Source organism: Athene noctua, chromosome 1 (assembly GCF_965140245.1).
Source record: "Athene noctua chromosome 1, bAthNoc1.hap1.1, whole genome shotgun sequence".
Classification (NCBI taxonomy): Eukaryota; Metazoa; Chordata; class Aves; order Strigiformes; family Strigidae; genus Athene; species Athene noctua.
This window is the reverse complement of record NC_134037.1, coordinates 116,283,954-116,311,401: the sequence shown is the minus strand read 5'-3', so window position 1 is coordinate 116,311,401 and position 27,448 is coordinate 116,283,954. Positions and strand designations below refer to the sequence as shown.

At 38.6% G+C, this 27,448-nt stretch overlaps 1 protein-coding gene across 1 annotated transcript in view; it reads left to right on the top strand.

Moving 5' to 3' along the window:
• CFAP61 (cilia and flagella associated protein 61) overlaps positions 1-27,448 on the top strand; it is a 118,803-nt gene that overhangs the window by 34,312 nt on the left and 57,043 nt on the right. Inside the window, exons 15-17 of the mRNA XM_074896560.1 lie at positions 688-894; positions 3,445-3,579; positions 20,456-20,583. Coding sequence (XP_074752661.1) covers positions 688-894; positions 3,445-3,579; positions 20,456-20,583 — 470 coding nt within the window. The remainder of the gene's footprint in view (positions 1-687; positions 895-3,444; positions 3,580-20,455; positions 20,584-27,448) is intronic.

Here is a 27,448-nt window from a genome sequence, read left to right as displayed (position 1 = left end):
GAGTGATTATAAACCACACACTTAACTTCAAAACAAATAAAAAGAATATGTTCTAATGGAGTACCAAAAAATAGACTGTGTTGGACATTATTCTTGAAAAGCAAACATTCTTTAAGGCTTACTTCTGTGGCATTCTGATATGACTGAAAAGGCAGATTTTAGATTGTTCAGCAGCTGTAATGCTCATTTTTTTAAATAGTCACTCCTATTTTCAAAAATTGAGATTAGAGAATGTGCAAAAATCTCAGTTTATGACTTCAACAGGGAAGACTTATTGGAGAGCATTTCTTACCAGCTCTCCTCTGAAGAACTTCCCTTTTTCAGTTTAAACTTTGTGAGGGGACAGTCTAGGCTCCTCTGTCTTGAACTCAGCAAAGCAGAGGGTTTTGGTTTTTTTCCTCCATGAATGTCTGTTAATCTGTATCAGACATTGCTGTGAAAGAGGCAAATATGCATTCCCTGTAAATAAAGGTGGGCAAGCTGCAAAAATTGATTTTGATAAAATAAAAAGATTTTCAAGAAAAATATGTTCAGTCAGTGTGCTTTAATTGACAATAACTCTCAAAGGTACTTAATTTCAGTGTTCAAATTTAGTTCCTTAATTGATAGAAAGCAACTCCTTGGCACTTGCTAAAATGTAAATGTAGCTCTTTCATAACTGCAGATTTCCAAATTCTTATTTTCCAGGATATTGAGTATATCCGATCACATTACAACATTGAAGATTTTATTAATTTTAATCACCACCAGCAAGAGGAACATGGACATCTTTACCATTTTGTCTTAAATCCTATATTTCATCATTATACAAAACACTTTCTAAAGGAGATTCTTCGCTTGGCCCACAAATCTTCCCTTTACTATCCTATTTATCCACAGTATGTGGAAGGCAGGGTAAGGAGAAAGTTATTTGTATTTTTTAATATTAAATATGGTCTCCTTTGCTCGCTTAATCTTTCTCTTTGCTTCTGAATGAGTGTAAACAGGAATTTTCTTAGCAACCTGAAGCAAATTTTACTTTCTTTTCTTCCTGTATGACATAATCTGCACTCATGGACATAGCTGTTGCATGGTAGGGTTCGTCTGTAGCACACTCAGTAGGGTGTGAGTTCAGACTTACCCAGTATCTTCAGGAAGCATGTGAAGGAGCAGAAATTTGAAGTGTACTTGGCTTTGGCTCCTTACTTAGTCAGTGGAGAGAAGCTCTTCCTAGGAACAGCACAGTAGAGGAATAATTTGTTTGCTACCTTCTCACTTGCTTCTGGGAGAAGTATATCTGCTTCTTACCCACATAGGTTCATGTATTACTGCTGTCTTGTGTGTTGTGTCGGTCCCTTCCATGAATGTGTGGTAGTACTGATAGTCAGGTTTCTGCCCCTTCCTCTTCATTCCCAATAGATTGGTTCTAGGATGAAGTCGCAAGCATCCAGTATTCCCAGTCCTGCCTATGTTAGGACCCTCTGTCTGAGTTATAAGCTGTAGTTTGGGCTTGACTTGGTTTCTTGCCCTTGTGTTGGATATTTAGGTGAAGAAACAAGAAACTCAAAACTCATGAGAAAACCAACATAATATTTTTTATGTAATTGTTTTTAACATGCTTATACACCTGGTATACCTTTGTCACTTGCAAATCAGTTACCAACCAGGTTTTAAATGACAAGGTGTAAAGCACATATTGTATCTTTGTATTTAACAATAATTTATATTTCCTGTCATAGTTTAATAATAGAACCTGGTCAAGTTGTACTGTCCCACATACTTCCACTCAGCTGCATAATTAATTTTGAGATGTGTCAGTATTTGTTTAGATTCTGCACAAAGCAGAGGGCAGGGAAGAAAAAAGGAATGTCGCTGAGCATAATGTAGCATGGGTAACTGCAAGGGGATAATACTAAAAACACGTCCAGGTGGTTTATAGGAACTCTTCAAAAGTGATTTAGGACTGTGTTTCATCAAAAGTCAGAGGGGACCTAGACACCTCACTGGCATTGAAAATATGACTTGTGTTTCTGGAGGTGCCACAGAAGAACTGTAAGAACTTAATGCTGTGTGAGAATATCCATTTCTGAGAAGAACATAATTTGTGGAAACAAAATAAAAGATTCTTTCAAAAATACTCATGTATGTGTCTTGTTATCAGTATCATGTCAGAAAAGGGAACACAAGGTAAAATTTTCAAAGATGTCAACTCATTGATGTGTAGCAATCTAGAGCTACTGTCTGGCCTAGCCTAATCACCTAGGCTCCTGCCATCATTAATGGAGAAAACATGGTGCATTCAAAGGGCAGTTAACCCATCAATCATAACTATCTATCTTAGAAGGGAAAGAATTGCCCTCTGGAGATGCTCATCTCTCTAACTCTGGGGAGTGTCTGCATGCTAGCTAAAGTGAGCACCTAGCTTTTAGATTCTGACTGAGATTAATTCTGTCCTCACTGACTTAGGTGTTTTTGAAATCACCACCGTTTTTAATGTAGGAATTTTGACAGGTTAGACATAGGTACATTTTCAGAAGGATGTTTTTTCCTGTGCACTTTTATGGAGTTTTATTAAGTGCTCTCTTGAGGAACCAATGTCCTCGCGTAGCATTAGGTTCTCCGATTCTTAAGAGGCACTTACAGAGATGCAGTTTAATGGCAGTGGATGGAAGAGAAAAGTTAAATCTTACTAATGATTTAGTTTGGTGTATTTCCAGGCTACAGAGTTCCTTTAAGTTTCTTTAGCTTATCATTGCTTTCTAATAAGTGGTAAATAACATAGTAACATCAAGTTTTTTCAATATTTGTGAATGGAATGGTATTTCAGTGTTGTTTAGTTTGCATTAATGTTCATTCCCTATTTCCTGTAATTCTCTTCTTTTTCCCCTTTCATGTCATAAATTATGACAGATCTAGTCATGCTGTAATAAATGGAATACAGCTATTTCTAATGATCCATGCTATTCACATTAGCATTAGGGTTTTTGTTCACTTCGAGTTTATGCCAGTTTATTAACATTTATCACTTGGATGAAATTGACATTTTAGTTGGTATAGAATTTCTATATAAATTCATAACCATTCTTTGCCAAACAAGCAAAGGTTAGCAGTAAGCAGATAACATAGCTTAATGAGGTCAAATCAAGCTGATTCATGATCACTATGGAGAAAAATATCCTCCTGGGGAAAATACTTGTGCTGAAAAATCCCATAAACCAAACCACTTGTTTATCTGTCATTCCCACAGAGATAGTAATGTAATTACTCTCATAATTATCTTCATTAGTGTCAGGAATTATCTGCAATTCATTCCTCTGCTCTGAGTATGTTTGTTTATTTGCTGATTTTTCTCTCAGATTTAGCCAACAGAGCTAAGAATTTTGTATTTGCAAAGCCATACAACAGACATCTGTGAAGCACTGTTCTGACATTCTCTCTGCTAAAATATAGATTGCTGTCTTTCAGTTTCAGAATCCCTGTGCCCATTCCCTGACATCTGCCCTTCATTACATGGTTCCCGTGCGACCAAGACGACAGATTGTCTATCCTCTGGAAGAGCTTGGCATAAATGCCCCATCAGAGCAGGTCTCCAAGGATCAGGTGGGTAACAGAAGCAGCAGCAGGCAAGAGGCATTGTGCCAGCTAATGCAGGGTTTGGCAGATGGGATGGCATTACCATCTTAGTGTTGATAGGTTGCTTCTTAATTACATTGAACATGGTGTCCATACCCTTACAATCCCAGCTTTGCTTCTGCATGACCATCGCTGCTTCTAAGCTTGAATTTCAAACGCATAACAGCAATCACTGAACTATAACGTTTACATATTAAATGCCTACATTTTTAACGGTGTTTTTTCATGATGTTACTTTCAAACTCCCAACACGTTTTAAATGCTCTGACTTACTGCTTAGCCATCTTCCTGGTAAGTTTATTTAGGTATTATGCTCTGCAAGTGGAAAAAAGACATTGTCATGCTTCTGACTATTTCTGTAGAAATTGCTTAAGTAAATTTTATTTTTCAGTCCCAAACTTGGGTTTCTTCCATGCATAAGATACCCTCAAAGGACCCTTCAAAACATCAGGAATGATTTAACACCAAAGGAAAAGATTGTTTTCACTACCCTTTTTGGGTAGTGAAAACAATCTTATTTGCGTAGCACTTGTTCAGTCTGGAGGTTCTAAACTAAAAGTCTCTTAAAATTTCTTTGTTAAATAACTTACGCCTTATTCTGTCTTACATTTTAAAGTAGCTAAAATTTGATGTGAAGATGATTCCTCATAAAAGTAACTAGCAAAGCTGAAATATTAGCAAAAACTCCATTACTGATGAACACTCTCAGCAGGTAGCTGTAATTTCCTAAAGAAACATCATTAGGGAGCTTTACATCTATCTACTAACTTCTAGTTGGCTGAGATGGCCTCCCATATAATATTTTTAGCGCTGTCCTTTTCACAGTTAGTAATTTTTGGCATCCAAAACTGTTAATTAGGCAGCAGTTGGCAAAGCAAAATCCAGAACATGGCAGAGGCCATTGGTCTGAGTTTGGCTTTGTTGAACAGCCCTCAACATGCACATCCCTGCCTTCCTCTTCTCTGCAGAATAAACTATCTAATGCTTTTCTTTAAACTACTTCCTATTTTATCTTTAAAATTAACTGTTGCTCTCTTACTAAAAGAGCTCTTCTTAGCATTTTTGTTGGAGATAGCAAGTCTGTGATTTTCTATGTTTGAGAGATTTGCAAATCTGCTCTGTTCCCAGGTTCTTCCTGAGAAATTCTGAGTTGCAGGCAGTGAGATAATTGTTTGAAATCTTGAAAGTTTAATGAATTTCTGTTTAATAAAATATGCCAGATTTTCACTAACAAAGTTTTGCTGGAGAGAAAAAAAAAAAAAAAAAGGCTAGCCATTGTATAAGTATCCATGCAGTATGCACCAGCATTAATTATATATTTTTGACAGACTGCGTTCTATGAAAACTGACATCTGGGGTTGATCCCTAGGTGGTAACTTGAGGATAAAGCTAGTCCGCTACTGCTGCCTGTAGTTTTCTGAAATACGAAGAATCTGAAACCATATAAAGCTAAAGTGACTCTTCTGTTGAGTGAATGAAATGACCTTTGTCCACCATACTCTGGGAAAGCTATAACTTGAGAGACCTACCATAGGAGACTGAGTGTACTCATAAAAATAGGAAGCTGGTGCTGCTTTTGGATCTTGGATGATTTGTTAGCTGTGGTAGTAGCCAGGCATAAGGCATTTACCCTCTCTCTAATGTTTCAGAAAGGAAGATCAATCTCCATCAATAATCTTGCACATCCCTGCAAAATCCTGCAGCTAAGTTGCAAATAAAATGATGTGTATTTTATAAAATTAATATAATCAAATTTCAGTAGGCACTATATTATTATACTTCTACCTTATTGTAGCAATCAAAAGGCCTGCTCAGCTGCTCTGTAAACAAAAAGACATAATCTGTGTTGCAAAGAGCAAAATATCCCACCAAGGACTTAAATGTGACAACTCTGCAAAATGGAAAGGCTGAAAACTGTCACCTTAAAAAATACTGTGAGACAAGGTGAGACACGTTTCTGTCATAGAAGATGCTAGGAAGTGAGGTAAAATGGAAATGTAAAAACAACGTCCTAAGGAAAATGTGGAGAAGAGGGGGAGAAGAGTGAAAGACAGACAAAGAGGCTCAAGCAGAAATTGGTGAGAAGTTGTCTGAGGCAAGCACCTGGATAGCACTAAGGAGAAAATATCTGCTATCACCTTTTTTATGGTGTTTCTAAACAAGATAGGGGCAGGATCTTGCAGGATCTTAAAAGCTTTGGGCAAGCAGGGATTCCAAGCAGTTGAGACCACTGCTCATTCCTTTATCACACTTCTCTATTCTAGGTCACCAAGCTTGTTTTAGCTGAGGGGGCTTTGCCTCCTCATATTAGAAAGCATTTCTTTCTGACATTAACCCATGCCCGCTTTGTTTCTGAAAGCTGGAGGATGAATTATTGTAATTCTTGTTTTAGATAGCTCTGCAATGATGGCAGGATTTTTTCACATAAACTACAATATAAAAATTGTAAATGCAAGTCCATTTCACAAATGTAAAATTTTCATTTGACTGCCTGTCCTAATTAATTGCTTGAGTATCTGTCGCTTATGGTGAAGATAATTGTAATGAAATTCTTGCATTGATACCCACAGGATGCCCCTTGATATCTAGCCATCAACATCTGCTTCTCATCTACTGTTTTTTCAGCTGCCTTCCTCTTGTTCCAACCTTTTTTGAGCTATGTCTCTCCTTTTCTTGCTGCAAAATTTATTTTTCACCAGTAACAGCTTGGGGCTCAGCAGCACAGCCATTCAGTGTCTAAGCACAGCTCTTGATTTGTGCATATATATCTCTGTAGGCCATTAGTGGCACACTGGGAGCCCTGGGGCTCAATCAGTTTGCGTATCTCTTTAATACATTCCAACCTGCTTGTGAGCATGAAGAGATTCACTCATAAATATTGACCCAGTACAGATAACTCGACCAAGATCCACAAGGACTCTTTCCTGTTTCCTTCTTCCAAAGCCAGAAGTGAAACCAGCAATCTAAATCAGAAAAGCTTTGCCCTCAGCTAATTCCCATGCGTTGCCAGTCCAGATGGATCTTGGCTGTGCTGGAGAGGTGGTTTTCCTGCAGGTCTGGATCAGTTGTTACAGACAGATGAGCACCAGAAATTAAGTCTGTGGTAACTTGTTCTCATTGTCCCTCTGTCAAATCTCTCTATTCTACTGCAGTGTCTGGAAAAAACAAAAATGGGGAAATGCCATGTGCCACCTCGCCGTGGATTCCTGGGCTGCTCACTCCTGTTTCTAGCAGGCAGTGTTACTGTAAATCCAGCATGACTTGTATTTGGTGGTGTCTAGGAAAGCATAGGTCCTTATTCCTGTAGTCTTTATGGGTGAGCTAGATGTAAGATAAAGAGATTTACTCCTAAAATCCAGAAATTTATCACATAAAAACACAACTTACCATTACCTAATGACTATTTAACTGCAGTTTTCCAGCCACTCTGTTCTCTCCCTATCCTTGTGATATTTTCTTTGGTTCAGTATTGTTTCTAGTTTCAGCCAGGCTTTTTGTTTGTGTTGCCTCTTTGCTCATTGTTAAAACGACTATGACTCTGAAGAAATAGAGAGTTTAGGAACTCTGCCTGTTCCTCCTCTCTGTTGCCCAGCCTTTTTATTAAAGCTTTGCATGGGTTTTAAGGCAACCACAAGTTTTTTTCCACTCTCTTAAACCACAACTCTGTGCTGCTTCATCTCAGCATTAGAAGACCTGTCCCTTCCCAAGCAGTGGCTCTCCATTTCCTTAAGGGCTGCAAATTCTTACGAACATAGTAGTATCTTTCTGTAACAGTAATGACAGAGTAAGTTTTTACCCACTCTTTGAGATGGCAAATACATTTTGTTGCTGGTTTTCTGTGTCTGTTCCCACAAAACTATCTCCCATTGCTCTACTGAAGTGATCTGGATAAATCAGGTCAGGATTGACAGAGAAGGCACAGAGGGGGAGGCATTAAAGTCCCCTGTCTCCCACTGCAGCCCTCTGGAACGACACAGATGCTAACGATCTTATTTGCATCTAGTCCTGGAGGTGCCCAGACTTTGGGATGCCTGTTCAGCGTGTGCCTCTGCAGCAAGCATATCAGAGGTTCCACATATTAGCTCAAAATTGCATCAGGCCATACATCTGCCATGCTCTAGGGTTTCAGGACACAGACCTGAAAAAGCTCCTGTCTGCTCATTAGATCAAACACTTTCTACAGCTGTTCCAAATCAAAAGGAAATCTCTGATTTTTGTATTCTGAATCAGTAACCAGTATTGAAGCGCCAATTGGCAGGAGATCCAAAGATTCAAAATCTTAATTCCCACAGTGTTAAAACAGATTAGATTATTATTGCGTTTTGCACATCTGTCAGTCATTTCAGTCATGTTACATTAAATAGTTGGTTACAACACAATACTAAACATCTTGTAAAGTGCTGCTGGCCTTTACGGTGCATGTAATTATTGGTGGAGTAGAAAACTATAGATAATTAAATAATTTTTAATGATTTCTTCATAAATAAACAATTTATAAACTTGTTTGGTTTCTCACCATCTGGGAACATTCTGTTATCCATCTGCTTCATGTAATTATCAATAAAAGGGAAGAATAGGTGATATAATTAACAAGAATAACTGATCCACAATGAAGAACAAAAATGTCACACATCTGTTGAATTGTTTTTCTTGTTTCTGCCCTTTCATTATTATTCATGCTATTGAGTTTGGGGTATTTTTTTTTATTTATTTCATGGCTTCATTCAAGCTGTCAGGTTGTATTTCACAGTTCAGAATTGTTTTTTCTGCTATAGCTCATAAAAAGAAGACAGAACAGTTATTAAAGCATTGCGGAAGCCCATACAGTGTTATATAAATTTATTTGGGAAAAAAACAACCCAACCCAACACTTTCTCAGTTAATTTTGTACTTAAGTGATGCTACAGATACATTATAGGAAATGTTTTAAATCAGGACAAAGAAGTAGTGAGGGTCAGGCAAAAAGCTGGAGTCAGAGGCTCAGCCCAGCTTTGTGTTCTTTGAGCTAGTGACTTTAAACTTGTCCAAGAGTTGAGTATTGCCAGGATGGCTGATAGATGTCCAGGAAATGATTCGGGGAAGAATGCCTGTACAGCAGTTAAGTACTGTACTCATTCAGTGGCCATGATTTCATTTCTGTGTGATTAAACAGTGTGCTTTCTCATCAGGCCTTTATTTAAAAAAACCCCCAACCCTCCAACCAAAAATAACTTTCATGTTACGTCCTTTAATGTGCTATCGGAGATTATAAATTTTCCTCAAGCGAGTTAGTTGAAAGTTGGTTTACCTCACTGAAAAGCACACAGAGGAACTTATCAGGATAAATGCTGTTTTGAATCTGAAGAAAAGACCTCATGTACATGGAATTCAGTAATGCAGTGCATGAAAATGTGCCACGTTTTGTTCTTAGCAGTGGCATCAGCTGTGGGAGATGGTATGCTTCTGCTCCTTCATACTTGCACTGCTTTACAGGTTATGTGAATTGAACTATTGCCCCTAGAATGGTAAAGTCTGCTTAACTCCTACATACTGAGTTAGTTTTATTAATAGCACTAGCCTTTTTTCTTCAAAAGAGGATTTTTCCTTTACCATTTTGAGCAAAACTTTCAGTGTCCTCTTTTGCCCTCAAAGCAGTCATGGAGCTTTCACTGTCACATTATCAGTGGTGTGTACTGACTCTCTGACCATCTAGAAAGGTCTTTTTTTGCAAAAAGGGTTCTGTTGTTTTTTTGTTTTTGTTGTTTTTTTTTTTTCAAAAACGAGAAGATAAGGAAAGCAGACCTATTGTCCATATTTTTAGATTGTTGCTGTGTAGTTCTGCCCTACCACATAAACCATTTGGGGCCAGAACATGAGAAAAGGCTGAAAACTTGTCCTCCTGTTTGTAGCCTGAGAAAAATGGAAGCTTAACCACAGAAGAAATGGTAAATGTTAATTTAAGATTCAGGAAGATATTGGAATACAAAGCACTGATAACATAATTGTTTTCAGTGCCAGGATACATGTATTTTTGTGTGTTTACTTGATTCCATGCTGATGCTTATGGCAAATGCTATGAATAAATGGCCTGAAAGCAGTTTAAAATTTAAAAAAAAAAAAAAGGAAGAAAATACTTAAGGCTTATGTTTTTCAACACTACATCATTGTTTTTAGAGTAATCTTAGTTTTTCAACACTACATCATTGTTTTTAGAGTAATCTTATAACTTGTTCTGTCAAAGTGTATGTTCATGCATATTCTTTGTATGTCAGAAGATACTCAAATGAGTTGCAAGTGTAAGTACTATCCTGGACTATTCTGTATTAAATGAGCTCTTTTTATGTTCATTATAAAGTTGCCAGACTTTAAAACAGAATGAATATGTCTAGTATGTTTTCATGGCTTCTAAAAAAATGTAGCTATTAGGTAAAACTGAAAAAAAATCTAAAATAATTTCACAAGCTTGACAGAAACTTTTGTTTTTGGGACAGCTTGTTTAAAAAGGAAAATAAAACATGTATGAGTGTTTCTGTTTCAACCTCTTCTCTAGGTAACGGTATCTCCCCCAACAAACTCTTGAGGCGTTTTATTCTATGTATCTTCTACTTATGTTTAGGCCAGCTAATTTTAAGTTGCCCTGTCTTCACACTTATATGGTAGTGTCTGTATAGTTGGAACACATCTGACTATACCTTCCTCAGTCCTTCTTAATGAAAAAAATTGAACAGGATCTTGAATGTTTTGGATCAACAGCCCAGACTGAGCATAACCCATTAACCTGACCCATCAGAGAAGAGGGGTAGAAGGGGCTCAGAATTGATATACTGATAGTTAAAACCTTGCTGTCAAGGTGGAGGAAAGCTGAGGAAAAGGATGGGACATTTGCAACACATGACTATAAGTCCCAGTTAGTCCAGAGAGTGCAGCTAGAAAATTTTAGCTCAGTTGCATTTAAAAGATAATTAAAAACAAGGAGTTAAAATAAGGAGATTTTAAAACATGGGAGGAGACACTGTGTACAACAGAGCAATCTGTTCTGAATAAGCAAAGCTTTTTGCTTCTAACTGAACAGGTAAAGAGAAACTGAGAGAGCAAGGTTTTTCACCTTCTGCATTCAAGGGGAAATGTCAAGCAGGTGGACAGGTACAGATACAAGTACTATAAAGCAACAGAGCCTTTGCTTTGGAGTGCATGCCCACCTGAACTGCAGATGTGCGTAAGAACACCTCTCAGTGCCACTTACAGAGCTGCAGTTACTGGGCAGTATCCGTTCCCCATTGTGATCTGTATGTATTACCACAGAACCAGCCATGCTTCTGTAGATGCCTTATGTCCAACTGTACTCCGTAATAAAAGTTGAAAGTGCACTGAATTACTAAAAGTGGTTAAGAAAAGCTGTTGGTGTTATTTTACTTTATAGCTATCTGCCTTCTACAAAAGTGTATTCTGACTTTGTAGAAAATGTGTAGTAATAGGAGATTTCATTTTGGCTCAGTTTCAGTTCTGTATGAATTCAGTTGAGGCACTGGAATGTACTGAAGGTGGCTAAAATGCAAAGGGGTTTTGATGGATTTTTTTTTTTTAATCATTAAGCCTCTGCTAAGATAAAGAGAATAAATATAGCAAAGACAGCCTATGTATGATGGACAAGAGAATTCCCTGCTTTCTAAACATCAGGATTCCTATATCAAAGTTAAAACAGAAGCATTCCTATGTGTTATAATTTGTATATGAACACATTGGTCTTAAGGCTTGGTGTGTATAGTTTTCACTTAACCAGGAAAGGAGTATTAATTTTTAAAGAAGTAACTGTTGCTTAAGATGCTATTGTGCTTGAGTAATGAATTTTTAATGCTTTTGTAGTATATGCATGGGTTAGAATCCATTATTTATAGTACCTCCACTTGGTTGGTAAAGGTGATGATTTTATAGCACTAGTAGTCATGCAAACACAGTCATTCTGAACTGATGGCTGATAATAAATTTCCTTACTGTAAATGTCAGTGGGTTTTGTGTGTTGCTGCCATTACATCTTGTTTGGAAGGCTGAATATCACACAATTATGGGAGGCACCAGATGGCATCATTAACAGGAATGCTCTGAATGTTTACCACTTATGTGCATGTGTGAAATTAAAAGTAAGATGACCTATCTTTATTTTGAAAGCATGATGTCAGTACTATACAGGTGTTAATGACATTTGCAGCAAACTGAAATAGTAATTTCTGCTTAAAAACAGGTCAGACTTGTTTTAAAGCCTTTTCAAAGCGTTTTGTAGCTTGACTTTGGAAGTAGCATAATTCCAGCTTGTAAGGAGGGCACAGATATTTTTTCCACAGAAAGGTAATGTTCACTATTACAAAATGGAGTACTACAGCTGCTGTCACTAAAATATGACTCTGTAGTAAGCTGCAAATCAATCTCCTCTTTTATCCTTGTACTTTTAGTTACCTTGTGTTCATTATGTTTAATATGAAATGTGATTTTTTTTTTTTTACATTTCATTTTTTAAAGCTTTTGATTTTATACATCTCTTACATTTTTCAGTTAACTCAGTGCATTTAGAAAATGCTAACCTCAGTTGCCATGAGTCTGTATGCAGAGTAGGTACAGTGGTCAGAGATGTTTTCTCTCCCTTTCCAGAGCATACAGAATCCTGTTTTGATTTGGATATTGGGGTAGTTGTGGTGAATTGTGGTGGTATCTTCTCTCAAGAGAAATCTTCAGAGGGAAAGCTTCCTGAGCCAGCGAGCATTGAGAGATTCTTCCAGTTTAGTCTCATCAGGGATGTCCAGGTTTTTTCAAAGTGTCTTTTGGAGCTGGACCACATAGATGAAGCAGGACTTGCTTAAAATGAAAGCTTAAGGAAATCCTTTCATTCATTGTGGAAGAAAATAATGCCTGGAAATGCCAGCATTATTTCCATTTACATATAATTTTGATGTTTATAGGTAATTCTTAATTTTATTATATTTTGTTTTTTCTACATGAAGGTGATATAATTAATGTGTACTCTGATGGCACAAGAACTTTGTAAAATAAATCCAAGAAGTTAAGGAGACATTGTTTAAGTTAATAATGGTCTTTGTCTGGCTGCTCAGACCCTGGCCCTAGTGCAGGAAAGTGTTTTCTATATCCATTTACATTCAGAGCCTATTATTAAACTAGTGGTTTTCCATTAATTTTTAATGGCTTTGGGTTCAGACTGTTAGATCCCAACTTCTCTTGTGAAATTGTCAGCAAGGAATGAGCTTTGATTTTGAAATTATGTGGCTTGGAGTCTACTTAGTTGGAATGACTTAATAGCGTTTTAATAATTATGCCACTAAAAGCAGTATTTAAAGAATTCTTTGTCAGCCCTGACACTTGGGAAGCATTTGTAGGCCCTTTTGATCCTCCAAGCCCCAGCCTTCTCTGTGCAGGAGACCAGAACGCCATGACACTGATTTTGGCACAGACTAGTGACAGGGACCAAGCTGCAGGCACCCACTGGCTGGACCCGGACTTGAGACGTGCTCTGTCTGTCTTCTGGAAGTGCATGGTAAAGGATATGCTCACACATCAAGACTGCATGACTAACAGTGAAGGCTAGGTTGGCTATTCAAATAATGTTCAGATGTCTTAGAAATTTATTCAAATAACCTGTTTAAAGGTGAGAGTTACAAAAATGAATTGTATAAATTATGTGGTTAGTATATACCATTAGTTTTGGTAGTTTCAACTTCAGAATTACTTGGCATTTTTTTTCATGTTATTTATTTACCTTCTTATGGCAGTCTTAATAGGCTGTTAAATGAATTCTTCACCCTTTAGCATCTGTCTGCTTTAAAGGTATGGGTTGCAATCCTTTTCCAGTGTTGCTGTTTCAAGAGTGTAGTGAGGCAGGAGCTCCTGGGTACCCAGATTCCAGGGCACTTGCCACCTGTTGAATTGTTGGTACAGTCACCAGCAAGCAAATCTAAAGAACGTTTGGCTTTCCTGCAGTTTTGCCTGGAGAAACTAATACACTAAATTGTAGAAACATGGAAACTATGGCTATTCTTCCTTGCCAAGGAGGCAAAAAGACTGTTAATCTGTCAGGGATGAATGGCATTCTCTGGGAGAAAGTATGTCATGGACAGGAGCTGGCACTCTGCTGTGGCTATGTGGAGAAGCAGAGCTGTGTAGTGAGGGTAGACCTGCTCTTACCCCCACCAGGAAGCACACAGGCCCTGCAGGGAAAGCGCAAGTGGACGTTTGCTTCCTTGAACTTCCCAGCCCCTGTGCTGCAGAGTCTTATTGCTGGATAATCACCAACATCATGGACCACAGTGCAAAAATGTACCCTAGGATGCTGCTGGTCCTCACTGCAACTGCCAGAACCACTAAGAGTGCCGGAGAGGTACCCCAGTAGAATGGTTTCTGTGGCAGCTTTCCTAAAGCACTTCTGCCTCTCGAGCAGACCTGTCTCCACGTGGACTGGCACAAAGCAGCACAGGTGGCGAGGGCTCAGTGCCAGTCCTGTCCTCCTTGGCCAGCCTGGGTCTGCAGCAGCCTGGCATCGCCTGCCTGCCCATGTCGTGCTCCCCGGGAGCAGTTTGGTGTAGGATGGTGCCCCCTGAGCAGTCGATCTCAGCGGCACCTTGGTGGTGGCAGGGATCCAGGCAGTGCTGCCAGGCAGGGTTCTGTGGCCATGCACGTGGTCACCAGCTTGGAGGGATTCAGTCCACCGTTCGAATGGGTAACTGTGCATTCAGTCGCATTTCCGCAGGTGGGGAAATGCTTTCAAATGGAAGTACTGTCTGCTTGGCTGCTGTCAGCACAGTGAACCCTTTGCAGATGCTGGGTTTGTATGCAAGGTGGAGACATTGGTCATTCTTCTAGTCAGATGGCTGAGTGATTACTGGTAACATATGCAGTGAGTCTTTGGGATCAGCTAACATTGCTGGTGAGCAGTGTGCATATTGGTTTATCTGCCTCTACAGATTGGCTCAGTATCTGTTCCAGTTGCTATTCCCGAGACTAATGCAAACTGCTAATTTTTTTTCCTCGGTTGGTGGTTTCTGTGCAAACAGTGCACAGTCGAAGTCTTCTGATAGGACTCCTGTACCTAGTGACTGACCGTGTTTCTCTGATGTATAGACTTGGAGCTTATGAGGGTCAGCCCTTTGCAAGGACTTCTGAAGACCAGGACAGTGGGACAACCTTTTGGCATTGCATTGATAGACACTGTATAGTTATTGCAAACTCCAGTTTTGCTGTTGTGCCATTGGGCACAGCCAGATTGTCTCTGAGAGTAAATCAGTCTAACTTCTTGATGTCAAGTGTAATAGGCCTGTGATGGCTTATGTAAATTTGTCATATAGCATTGAAAACCATCCAGCTCAACCTCTATTGTATTTCCTTCCACATTTATGTTGGGAATCCAGCTAGGTAACAGCTGGAACTTATTTCCGGCCGAGGTCCTTAGATGTTGATACATTTTTGTAAATTTATTTGAATCTTGGCCAGAAAAAAAAGTTTCCATTTGCTACCTGCTTTTGCCCTCTCTGAGAATACCTTGTGGGATAAACAACAGACAAAGATGAGCTGTGAAGCAATGACTGCCGTCAGAGGTTTAGTGACTTTTTTAACAATGAGAATTGGTCTCCTTAAAGCAAATTTCTTTATCTTAAAATCTGGGGAAACTAACTCTGAGAGACAGCCATGTGCTTTACCCCCCTTGCCAGCTTGAGTGGCTTTGATCAAGTTTCTGTGTGTCACTTCCTTCTCCTGAAAGACGGGGGAGAACTGAACTCTCTGAAAATGGCACCATTTAGATTTTAGCTATTTGTCCTTTTAAGCTGGGCAGCAAACAATCATGAGATCTTTATGCAAGTGTGAACTGTTCAGCCCTCTTTGGGCTGGGAATCCAAATGTTAATGCTAAAACAAAAAAAGAGCAGTTTCTTACCATGGTAACAGTGGTTCTGCAAGGAAACATATGTGTCCATGCTCTGTTTTCCTTTGGTGCTTTTTGGAGTTTCACAGGAAATCCCTGATTTCATAGGGTGTCATAGGGATTGGCATAGGATTGGTCATGAATATAGAGACTGTTTTTCCAGAAACTGAAGATCAGTGTTTAGCCTTATGAAGACTGGTATAATACTGTCTTAATTCATAAAGGTCTTTGTGGTCTATGGATGAAAAATATTATATAAAGGCTAGGTATTATCTATGCAAACTGGTTTTATAGAGCAACAGTTATTAAAGAAGGGTTCCTTTGACAAAACAAAATTATTAAGGCCGTAGTCTTAATCACAGATGTATTTCTTTTCCCTTCTGTTTCTGGTGCTTGGGTAAATCTGTAAATGCTTGAAAACAGCTTTTGAAAACATGTTTACAGACATTCCTAATGAAACTTTTCGGAATGTAGCTACTATTTAGAAAAAAAAAATGCAGGCTGAAAAAGCATGCATTTTCTAATAATTTTTGTTCATATCTCCTTGGTAAATATTGATTTATTTTTTTTTCTTTTTTCCCCTTGTGATTCAAATGGAGCTTGAAATTAAAATAGCTCTGTTTGTTCACCTTCTTGTTTGTCTGCCATTATCGCTGACCTCAGCACTAATCTAGGAGCAGTCTTGTTAATAATTTTTACTACTCCTGATTGTTTTTACAGTAACAGAGTTCAAATTATGTAGATTCTGTACAGCAGTAACTATCACTCAGATTTCTCAGTAACAAATGCTAAATTGAAACAAAAGCATTACAGGGAGGTGTAGAATCCCCCAAGATGGGGCTGTGAGGGTCCCTCGGGGAGGTTCCCTGTTACTTCCTGTAGTAATGAGGGATCTATGAAGTTGCTGAGTACATAAGAAATGAGAGAGTCCCATGTTTATCTTGTAGTACCTTGAGCAGCTCTTCTGAATTCAGGGGCATTTTAACATACTTAAAATTTAGCAGGCACTTAAGTGTGTTTAGCTGGATAAAGCCCAAGTCCTTAGTGTGTAATAAAATCAAGTCTAAATTCTGTTGCATTACGGAATCTTTGCATGAATAGTTCCAGCAATGAGTGTAATAGCTCTCTGACACACTGCTGATGTGTTACTAGGATGTACGTACCAATACCCAATTCAGAACATAGCACTGCTCCTTTTCTGTCAAAGTTGAAATCCTCTGCCCAACTTATTTTTTAATTTTTGGGTGTTCGGTTACCTTTTTTTTTTTTTTGTTTAAATGAAGGTAACATTTGCTATAAAATCAGACCTGTTGTAGAACAATTACAATAAATATCTTTAGAAATCCTGCAAATTGCCCAGGATCCAATGTTTAGAAACAGAACTAAAAAGAGCTACAAAATATTCTCTCTCAGAGTTTGTGCCACCAATGTATATTGCTGAGTAAATGTACAACAAATACATTTCCAGGCAACAGGCAAACTGAGTGGCTATCCACATGGGAGATCGGGCATGCACAATGAATGTATGATGCTTTACGTGGTTTGAAAGTGCAAAGGAAAAATGCATACAAACATATTTGCTAAAACCAAATAATTATTTCATGTATCTTTTTCCACTGGTTACTTGGGGTAGAAGAATGTGTGAATTTGTAATGCTATAAATTAATCCTACTCTGGCACATGCTGTGCTATGAGATCATAAGTGAAAGACATGATTTACATGCAGGGTTTGTGTTTTCAGTGGAGCATGCTGAGAAATGCATGAGCATTTTTAATGGAGGTAAAGTTTGAAGGCCTCTAAGTGGATGGCACTGGCTGTCCACATGAAAAAATATCCCTGGTGGTTTAATCAAGAGGGGCCACCTTTGTCAGCAGTCGGCATGGAAGGCATCGAGGGGCCTCTGCCCTCCTGGGTGGAGGCAATATGACAGGCAGTGCAATGGCAGAGACTGTCAGGTACCACAGTGGAAAGGAGGGAAAATAATCTTTTGATAATCAAAGGAAATAATTTTTTTCTGAGCTATGTATGCCTTTTCTAACAATAGCGATTATTGCTTTTTGCCTTACATCCTTACATTAGTTAATGATTGCTGTTTTATTTAATAAATTGGATACAGAATAAACAAGTTAGAGTTTGCTATTGACCTATCAATTATGATGTCTGATTACTCCTCTGGGGAACATATGTAGTCATTTGTCCTGACATTTTGTTAAAATAAGGTGGTATTATGGGACCAATCCACCTAATTCCTTACTCCCTGGGGCCGTTTAGTGTACTTAGCTGTTAGAAAGGTGATTTCTGAAGCATGACAGCTGCTGGTGTTGGGGCCATTGTGTGGTGAACAAAACCAGTTATATTCTACTCATATGCTGCCTTTGTATCATTGATACAGAAACCATTTCATAAATTAGATACAACTCTTCCCTAGGAAATTGTATTACTGCTTTGTATTTCATTGTTGGGAGTACATTTAAAAAAAACCCAAACCAACACAGCACTGCAGTAGAAGGAGATATTTGAACTTGGCATTGCTGTAAGGTCTATTGGGTTTATCCTGTTAGGTGCTGACATTCCTGTCTAGTTATTTTGGTTGATTAGGTACATTACAAGTAGCGTCTCTTTGTGTTCTTTTTACCATTTCATTAGTTTTGTTAAAGGCCACATTTCAACAAAAACATCACTACTAATTTTTCTTCCAGAAGTGTTGCTTTTCTAGAAAGTTGCAGCTCTCCACGTGCAGCAGAAAAAGCCTGGCAGGGTTCTTGTCTGCAGAGTTTACAAACCCAAAGAATTTGAATACCAAGATTAGGGCATTAAGCGCAGTAACCTCGGCACCTATTTGTTATGGTACCATGAGATGTCTGCAAGTGTCAGCGCTTGCAGAACAATGTCAAGCATCGTAGCTGGGGTGTACCTGTTTAGTATGTTACAAAAAACATAGTCCAAGTTTTATTTTAAGCAGTGTGGGATGCCTTTAAAAACTGGCATCAGTTCTTCTCATTTCTTAAAATCTCTTCCAGTGATGTACACTTTCAATGAAATAGAAAAGGTTTTTTCGGTTCCTGAAATGTGAAAAGAATACAGATATATTTCATTATGATCAAAGCTCTTTTTTATTGTCAGTCCTGCTGTAAGAAGTGTTTAAACACGTTAAAAAGTACTGGCTTTGGAGTACACTGTTAGGCTTGTTTGTAGAGACTTCCAGATGTCTTCTATAACATTGGTTTGGGGAGCCTTACAGTCCTCCTGTGGCTTAGCCCTGGCGAGTCAAGTCTTCCCTTGGTGAAGGGTTGCCTGTGAGATTGGCAGGCATGTACTAGGCTTCACGCTTTTGACTTTTCCATTAAGTAGCTGCTTCGGGCTAGTATACTTTTAAAAATATCTTCTGGAATTTTCTTAGTGAAGTCCGGTCCCTGAGATGAATCTGGCTCACCACTGGATGTCATCATTGCACTGTGGTGAACTGCAACTGAGAGAACATTTATCTGGCAGTAAAAAATAATGTTGCCTGACCAAAGAAGACATTTAATTTTGTCACATTTTTAAATTACTTGTTATACAGTGATGACAGTTTGCAAGTAATGGGTCCATAAGCCTTCCTTAAAAGTGTAGGACAGCACTCTGCTGTGTTACATAGCCAGTTCTCCACCTTCTGTAGTGAGGCTATGCTGAAATCTCAGCTGTGGATCTCCACCATTGCAAAGGCATGGTATAAAAGATCTCTTGGGGATCTCAATGTGCCAAGTACTTCTTAAGAAGGCCAATGTCATTACCATAGCTTTAAAATAAAATACTTATTCTTCATATATTGAGTTACTCTGTCAACTAATATGTAGAGAATATATTTCTACTGTAATTTCATAGGAGAAATTTAGAGGACTTAATTTTATTAACCCTCTGTCTCCTATTCGTAATAGAGGAAAACTTGTTAGAAGTCTTAGATTGCTTCCTGCCTAAGTGACACAGCAGAAATATATAGAAGTGTCTGACAAATAATAAAAGTAGCTCCATTTTCTATTTGTCTTTTCAGTGCGTTTATGATCCTGCAATTATGCATTCTGTGAAATGGGACTGTATACAACACAAAACAATAAGAAAAATGTGAATTGTGTTGTACTGCAACATGGAAAGTATTTCCCTGTCTCTCACCAGGAATTTGAAAAGTAAATGTAGTTCAGGGCAGAAAAAAAATATAAAATGCAATATTATGTCTTGGCACTTTCTTGCATATTAGTGAGACCTAGAGCCACAAATTAAATAAAACCCAAACCATGGAGTTTATTTTCTTAAGCAGTGTATGCATTAAGAAGAATGGAAACTGAGAAACTAGTAATTAAAAACTTTATGTAAGATTTTTGTTCGGAGTGTTGATCTCAGTGGCATTGAGATACTAGTTTATTCACTTGACAGCCCAGCTTTCAGTGTAGCTGTTCTGTATTTAAGAAAAAAGAAAGTTAATTCTATCATTTTGGAAGAGAGTTTTCAATTAAACACGCAACCACTCAAGATACAGAAGTAAATCCATTTCCTTAAATAAAACAGCAAGAGTAAAAACTGCTCTAGAAGGTAGAAAAATGGCCTTAATATTGTGTAACTATATGTTCCCCAGTGTTACCTAAATGGTAGAAAATTACAGAAGAGGTGGTGTTTTCTCCTCTCTTACAAGGACTCCATAGCATCTTTTCCAGGAGAAGCCAGGCAATTAAGCTCTGCTAATTTTCTGTAACCTATTAAACATGCACATATTTCAACATTTTAGTACCATTTATCTACTGTGTTATATTGTGCTGTGCACAGAAAAATCATAGTATTAGTCATGTCAGTGAGCCATATTAAGCTTTCTATGAATGCAAGGTAATGCATTACCAATGGCTTAATGATTCTTAGCAGACTTTTGCTGGTTCTTTTAATTCATTTCTATGTCATTTTACATATTTTTTACAGATGAGATATTCTTTGTACCACATAAATCGAAAGCTGGTACTGGAATCTAAAGCGTCTATCAACACTAGAATTGTGGTGGTTGGTGCATCTGATGTTGGAATCTCTTTTCTGGAAACACTCGTTTTTTGGTGAGTTTTTAATTTGGTTTCCTTTACTGATAAGAATATGTTACCTTTTGTTTGAAGGGGATTGCTTCTTCCATTTAGAAGCATGTTTTGAGTCTGTATCTAAGTATTAGATGTTAAAGGTCTGAGTGTTTGGATGTGAAGAGATAGGTGCTTGCATCCTGGCTGACTCTGAAACTCTAAAGTGCTGACAGAGTTGCTCATAGATCCTCAAGGTGAAGGCACACTGCAGATGAAAATTCCACACACTTAAAATCTCTTTGACCATTGTTCTTACACAAAACTACTATAGGTGGAGGTTATTGATTGCAATATAGGTGGAGGATATTGAAGCAGTATTGATCTTTAAAGCTAGTTGTGCCCAGGGGGATTACAAATCACTGTCTGAATCCCTCCCTTCTCTTACCTCCTTGTGATGCTGTGTTTTCAGAGCTGTGCAGAAATGTATGACATAACTTGTTGAGTTGTAATCTCACTGTGATTCTTTTGATTCTGATAACACCTGTTTGATACCTTTGATTCTGAGGCTTTTGATGTTTGGGACTGTTCAGGAAGCAAAAAATTGTCATTTCTGGCTCTTCTGCCATTTTTGCCATAGACCCTAGAGCAGGTACGGGAAAGGTCTAGCAGAGGACACCACTCTCCGTCAGTCTTGGCCTGCTTGGTGGCCTGGTGGCCCACCAAGAGCACAGGCCGTCAGCATACACTAAAGAATTTTTCAGGAGTAAAACTGCGAATCAAATTGCTGTGCTTATCTTGAGTTATGCAAACTAGAGTAAATAAACTCTATAAACTCGTTGAGAAGGGGAATAAATGTATGCAACAGTTTTTATACCTTCCACTATGTACGCCAGAGTAAACTTGTGGACAAGTTCTGCAGCTTTACACTTTCCAAAGTTAGGACAGGGCTGCCCTGTCTCTGATATATCCCACTGCTTGCACATTCTGTGTCAGTATCCGCTTCATACCAGTTTTAGGGAGTTAGGAATTCAGACTCTGTATGTGAGAATGCAATTGTTTTCCCCATAGATTAAACATATATATTAGAAATTTCTTGAAAGACTATAAAATTCAAATTCCGCATGTGGTTGTTACAACAAAATGTTCATTACAAAAGCTAAGGAAGTCTGGCATTTTTATGGTTGGTGGAGAATTGAAAAGTTTGCCTATTTTTTAGTTAAGTCAAGAGTTTGTATTTCTACAACAGCTATTAACAACATCACAAATTAAAATATCAATATGGCCAGAGAAGAAGTTGGAGAGCTTTATGGATGTTGTTATATTACTGAAGCAGTGAGGAAAAAATCCTCCTGCTTCCTCTTTTTTCTTAGTTCCTGACTTCCTGTAGAGCATCCTCTCTTAGGGTAAATTCATTTTCCTCTCATCCTTCTGTTCTCAGCACCTTTTAGGCTTTCAGTTCCGCTCCAAATTCAGTTTAAAATGTGCTTCAGAGCTATTAGCCACTTTCTTGTTATTTATCCTGTGCTGTTTATTACTACTCATTTTCCCTCACTGGGAGGGAAAACCAAAGCGTATTGGTGCTCCAAGTCTGTCAGGCAGAAGCTAAAGTCTTTCTGTAGTGAACAGGACATACAGATAGTATTACATCTGTGGGGCAGTCATTTACAGGTATCCTCAACTGAGACATTTCAACCAAGGCTTTTCAGCCAGAAGTTTTGTTTGAACCACATTCTAGCCAAGACTTCTTGCAGAACATGTCCTTCTTGTACACAGGAGAGAGTGCTGCATAAATGGAGTGCTCCCACTTAAGAGAAATTGAGTATTGCTCTGAGAAGGCAGAAAGCAAGCAGTCAGCACTTAGTGAAAAATGTCACAGAATTTATATTAATATATGTATACATTTAAGAAATACTATTTTTTAAATTTTCCATCAGCAGCAAAGTCTCCTGATCAATGTGATTTTAATACTATTTAGTTTAATTTACTCATAATTTTCTAGTATTTTTTGCAAAGGTTACATGCACTAAAAATAGCTAGATTGAATAATTTGTAAACCCCTAATCCTTAAAAAGAGGAAGTAGTTTTCTCCTCATTATTCTTCATACTTAATTATTTTACATTATCAGTCACCATGGAAACACAAATGTAATTCACTTACATAACAATTATTAGAACTAGATTTTACAAGTGTTTTCAGTTTTTTGAGACTGAAGAAGTATATTTTTCACTGAACAGAGAAATAATCATGAGAACTACCTCTCCTCACTGGAGAGCTGTGGCTGGCTGCTCTCAGTCCTGTTGTGCTGGGGCAGTGGCACTACACTTCACAGCACGTCCGCCAAGGCAGAGCACTCCTGAGGAAGTTCAGTGTTGTTGCTCTTCAAGCGGTGCCTCAGAGCACCCATGGGCACCCCTTCTTATCCACCAGAACCAAAAATGAGCTTTGTGCTGTAAAGGGGGTGCGTGTGTGTGTTCTGTCAACTGTTAATTTATAGAATGCTGCTTCAGTCCTTTGCTGTGGCTCGTTACCTTGCTGTTGGAGTTTCTGGAAATGGAGATGGTTGCAGAGCTCGGAGCACTGGCACACCCAGAACAGTGCCCATTATTTCAGAAAGCAATGCGGAAATGCTGCAAAGGACTGTATGGAATGACCTGCTAGTAGGGAAAGCTTCCTAGTGCCTCGCTACTCTGAGCCCTGGAGAATTGTATCCGTGGTGCTTAATCTAACGCTAGGTCAGTGAAGGTGATCTCATTATTCATGTTTCACCATTCAAATAAATATCTCCTGCTGATTTTTTTTTTTTCTCTGAGTGTGATCACATGCAGGCATGTGTTTTCAGCTACAGTGCTACTTTTCTTTAGGATGCATATGAATTTTTTATTCAAGGAACAGGCGAGTGCTGGCGGCAGCAGTGCTGGCAGTAACACAGCCTGAGCCTGGCCTCGCTTCTCCTGCGCAGCCGGCTGCTGGTGGGTACAGGTGCGAAAGCGGCCCTGGAGGCTGCGCCTCCGACAAGACATGTGAGGAGCTGCAGCGAGCTGGGTAGCAGAGCTGAGACGCTTTGGAAGGGGGGCAGTGAGTTGCATCATAAATTGCTGCAGTAATTAACTTCCCTGCAGGAGCATGGCAAGCAGGGAAGGAATTGTGATTCCCACAATTCTTGCATGAGACTCCTCCTGGGCAGTGCAATTATATGCTTCCTCTTGCACAAAGCCAGGACTTAGGTCACTCTCTAGCACTAAGAGAAGGCTTATATAAAGTACAGCAGCATCAGATGGTTTATTAAAGCGGTGCAAACTCTGAGCGATGTCCAGTCCTAAAGGAGAAGGAGCAACTGAACAAATACCCGCCTTGTGAAAAAGCAGCTCAGCCCAGCAACACGGAGTCTCAGCCTCTATTGTTCTCTGCCCTCCAAACCGTTAGTGCTGACTGGCGCTCCTGCCTCCCCTTTGTTGTAGGATGTGGGGAGAAAGCCCTTTCAGCATCGGAGTGAATCAAGTCAAAGAAACTCCCAGAAGAGGTTAAGCTAAAATGCAAGTTTTATTTCATTTTAGTTACCCTTGAGTGACTTGGCCTTGGAGGAAAAAAAAATTCACAAGGAAAAGAGTTTTATCAGACATTCTGGTAAATATGCGCACGCCCCCACTTACAGTACTGTGAGCCACTAACATTGGCAAATTATCATGAATTAAGACTCTAAAAAGGAGTCTGATGTAAGACTAAAGGAAGTTTTTTAAAAGTTACCCTTTTTGTTATCCCCACTGAAATCAAGTACGTGTATATTAAATTTCTAAATTAAAAAGCTGTATTAAATATTCAACCTGCAAATATTCAATGAAAATTGTGTCTGAAAATGATTTGCAAGTGTAAAATCTGTTTTCATGAATACAGACTATCAGTACCTATGAATACAAGAAAAGAAGTAATGAGTTCAGTTCAGAGTTCCATAACTACCAATTCTTGGAGGTGAGGTTCAGCAGGAGAAATATCAACTGCAGTTAAATTATTTAAAAACCTGTGAACAGCTAGAATTGGGGATACTGAGTTGCATAGTCCTCAGTTAAAGCAGTGTTCCCCTAAATGTATATCCTGATTAATGTAAGTTATAGCCCAGCATTTAAATGTTTTCCTATTCCCAAGTACTGAGATGCTTTAGAAAATAACCTCATTGATAAATACTAGTTTACCAGGAGGGCAGGGTTGGGGTTTTTTTTGTTTGTTTCTTCTTGTTTTCCTTGATAATTTAAGAATCATGGTCTTTGTAGCAGCAGTAGGCCAGAAGAACATAAAATTTTTTAAAAATAGCATTTTCAGTTTATTCTGGTGGATGATTCATGGAACAGCATGCTAACTAGTATGCCCTGACAGCAGGTGATTGAAGTTTGGCTGCAAGAACGCAAAAAGCTTGCTCACAGCAGTATCTTGTCATTGGTTCCAGTGTAGTGAACCAATTAGCTTTTTATCCACCTCTTTGCATATAGCTGTGGAAAGCGTTATTGTCTTCTGATTATAGGGAAAACCCTTTTTAATCCATGATTTTGAAAACCTTCTTAATCCAACCTCGGGTGTAAACAATGACTTATTCTCTGAGGACGTTGGAAATATACATAATGTGCTACACAAAATAGCAATAAATGAATAGTGGCTAAGATCACAATATTTTGTATGAAAGTGTTGTGAAATATATTTCCCTTTCCGTGTGGGTGCATTAAAATAATTGCTACATTTAAAAACCAAATAGATTAAAGTATGTTTTTGTCAAAACTCTGAACTTTTTTCATAAAGTAGAATTAGAATCTAATGCAGTAAATCTGTGAGGTTTTGTCTTCAGGACAGTTTCTCCCTCTGTGAGTTAAAGGTATCTAAGATTAGCTTAGAAATGGCAGAGATTTTTAAAACATGGTTTCTGACAGAACAGCTACAACTGCCGTTATCTGGCAGCACAGTATTATACAATATCCTGCACATCTGTCCTGTTTGGCAATAGTTAGCATAATGCTTGCTGTTTAATTAGGCTTTTTATCTTTGCATTTGTCTGAGAACATCTGAAGCCTTCCATGTTGCCTGTCACTAATTAGTTGACTAATTAAATAGTTAGTGCTTACTTGCTGATCACAGAGCTAACATGTAATGAATGGTTTAGTGATCTTCATTGTTTTATACTATCTGTCTTTGCCACATGAATTGATATACATGTGCTTCCTTTTGACTGCCTTTTTTTCATACCAAGGCAAATCCAGAACAATGTTGTAGTCGACCATGTGTTCAGTGTCACTGGGCCTGCATCCTTCAGACATTGTTGCCTTCCATCATTTCTGGTGAATAGAGATCAAGTTGTGACAGAGATAAATAAGATGGGTCATATCTCGCCTTGTTGCGCAGTCAGTATCACAATGAGCACTGTCAGTGACTGATACCAGACATAAACTAGGAGAGAGGATATGGGTCAAGATCAGCCTTCCTAACAGCCATTTGACATGCCTCTGCCAAAAAATGATACTCAATTAGCATTGTTATGTGGTTATTTTATAGTTATATTCTTGCTTTAGAGACAGTTTCTAGTTTTAAATACAATTATTTCAACTTCAAGTACTTGCCCTTTAAATATACGCAAACATTTGTATGAGCCCAAGCTATTCTTTCACAGTTTAAATTTGTAAGTATTTCTAGATTTTCTTCTGTTACTGTTTATATAGGAATATCCCTAACTTCTTGTTGCATGTTAAAACTGATCTTGGAAATAGTAGTTTTCTCATAAAAGGCCTGTTTCACAATTGAAATGAGTCTCAAGAATTTTTACAGAATTATATATCGAATTTATAGAATTTGTATTTATCACACCTCTTCTGATGACTAAGTATGGGATTAGCATGGCTGTTTCAGTAGCTCTGCCTGGAGCTTGGTAACCTGACTACCCAAAGCATCTGGTAGCTGATCAATGCAATTCAAAGCAAATAAAGAAGCATTCCAAGTGCAAACACTGCATTTAGGTTTTCCAGTTCTCTGCTAAAGTGGTGGAGATGTACTTTCTCGGCTGCTCATACTTACTTTTCTTTGTTTGAATCCCAGAGCTGTTGTGGAGGTATAACTACTGACTTTTCCAAAGCAATCTATAAACTGTCTGTGGGTTGGTTTTGAAGCGCAGGAGACTGTTCAGATTACTACAGTGGAGAAAAATTAGTTGGGTGGTTGTGATCCTTCCCTCTAGGAATTAGTGTAGATTTGATTCCTGTTCATATGTATCTGTGTATATACTCTAATGGTCAGAGGGAGGGTTGTGACAAATGAAGATCACTATTTGAAGGTACTTGCTTGTTTTTACTGAATGCTTGATGAGCTGAAATGTTAAGGTTTATTTTCTGGATTACTGTGATTATCCTCCAGATCCCAGGAAGGAGACAAGTATGAATACAGTTTACATTGAAATGAGAGTCGGGAGTATGTCAGATATAGTCATGAGATGGCAAATCTTTACTGCATGCTGTGTTATTTAGATTCCCCAAACTCCTAATGTGGGGTGGTTAGGTTAGATGGAGCTCCACAGTGCTGTAGCTCGATTGCTTCCACTACTACCCGTGTTACCGCAATGCACTGCGGTGTGAATTGTAACACCTCACGTTGTGTGGTTTGTTTCCCTAGGAGTGCAGTGGTCAGTAGCATCTTTGCATTAATCAGGCATAATTTCAGTTTCATATGAGCTGCGGGGCATGTGCCATTTGGGACAGAGCTGTTGGAGAAGCATCATGTTGCCCTGGTGAAGAGATGGGCATTACATGGTGTTGTGGTGCTGCACCTCTCAAAGCTGTTTTACGTTAAGGGAGGCAATATCAGTGAGGCAGCTGTGCTCATCAGGCTGCCAGGGCTGGAGGTGCTGCGAGGCCCTGATCTGCAGCTGCTACATGCAGA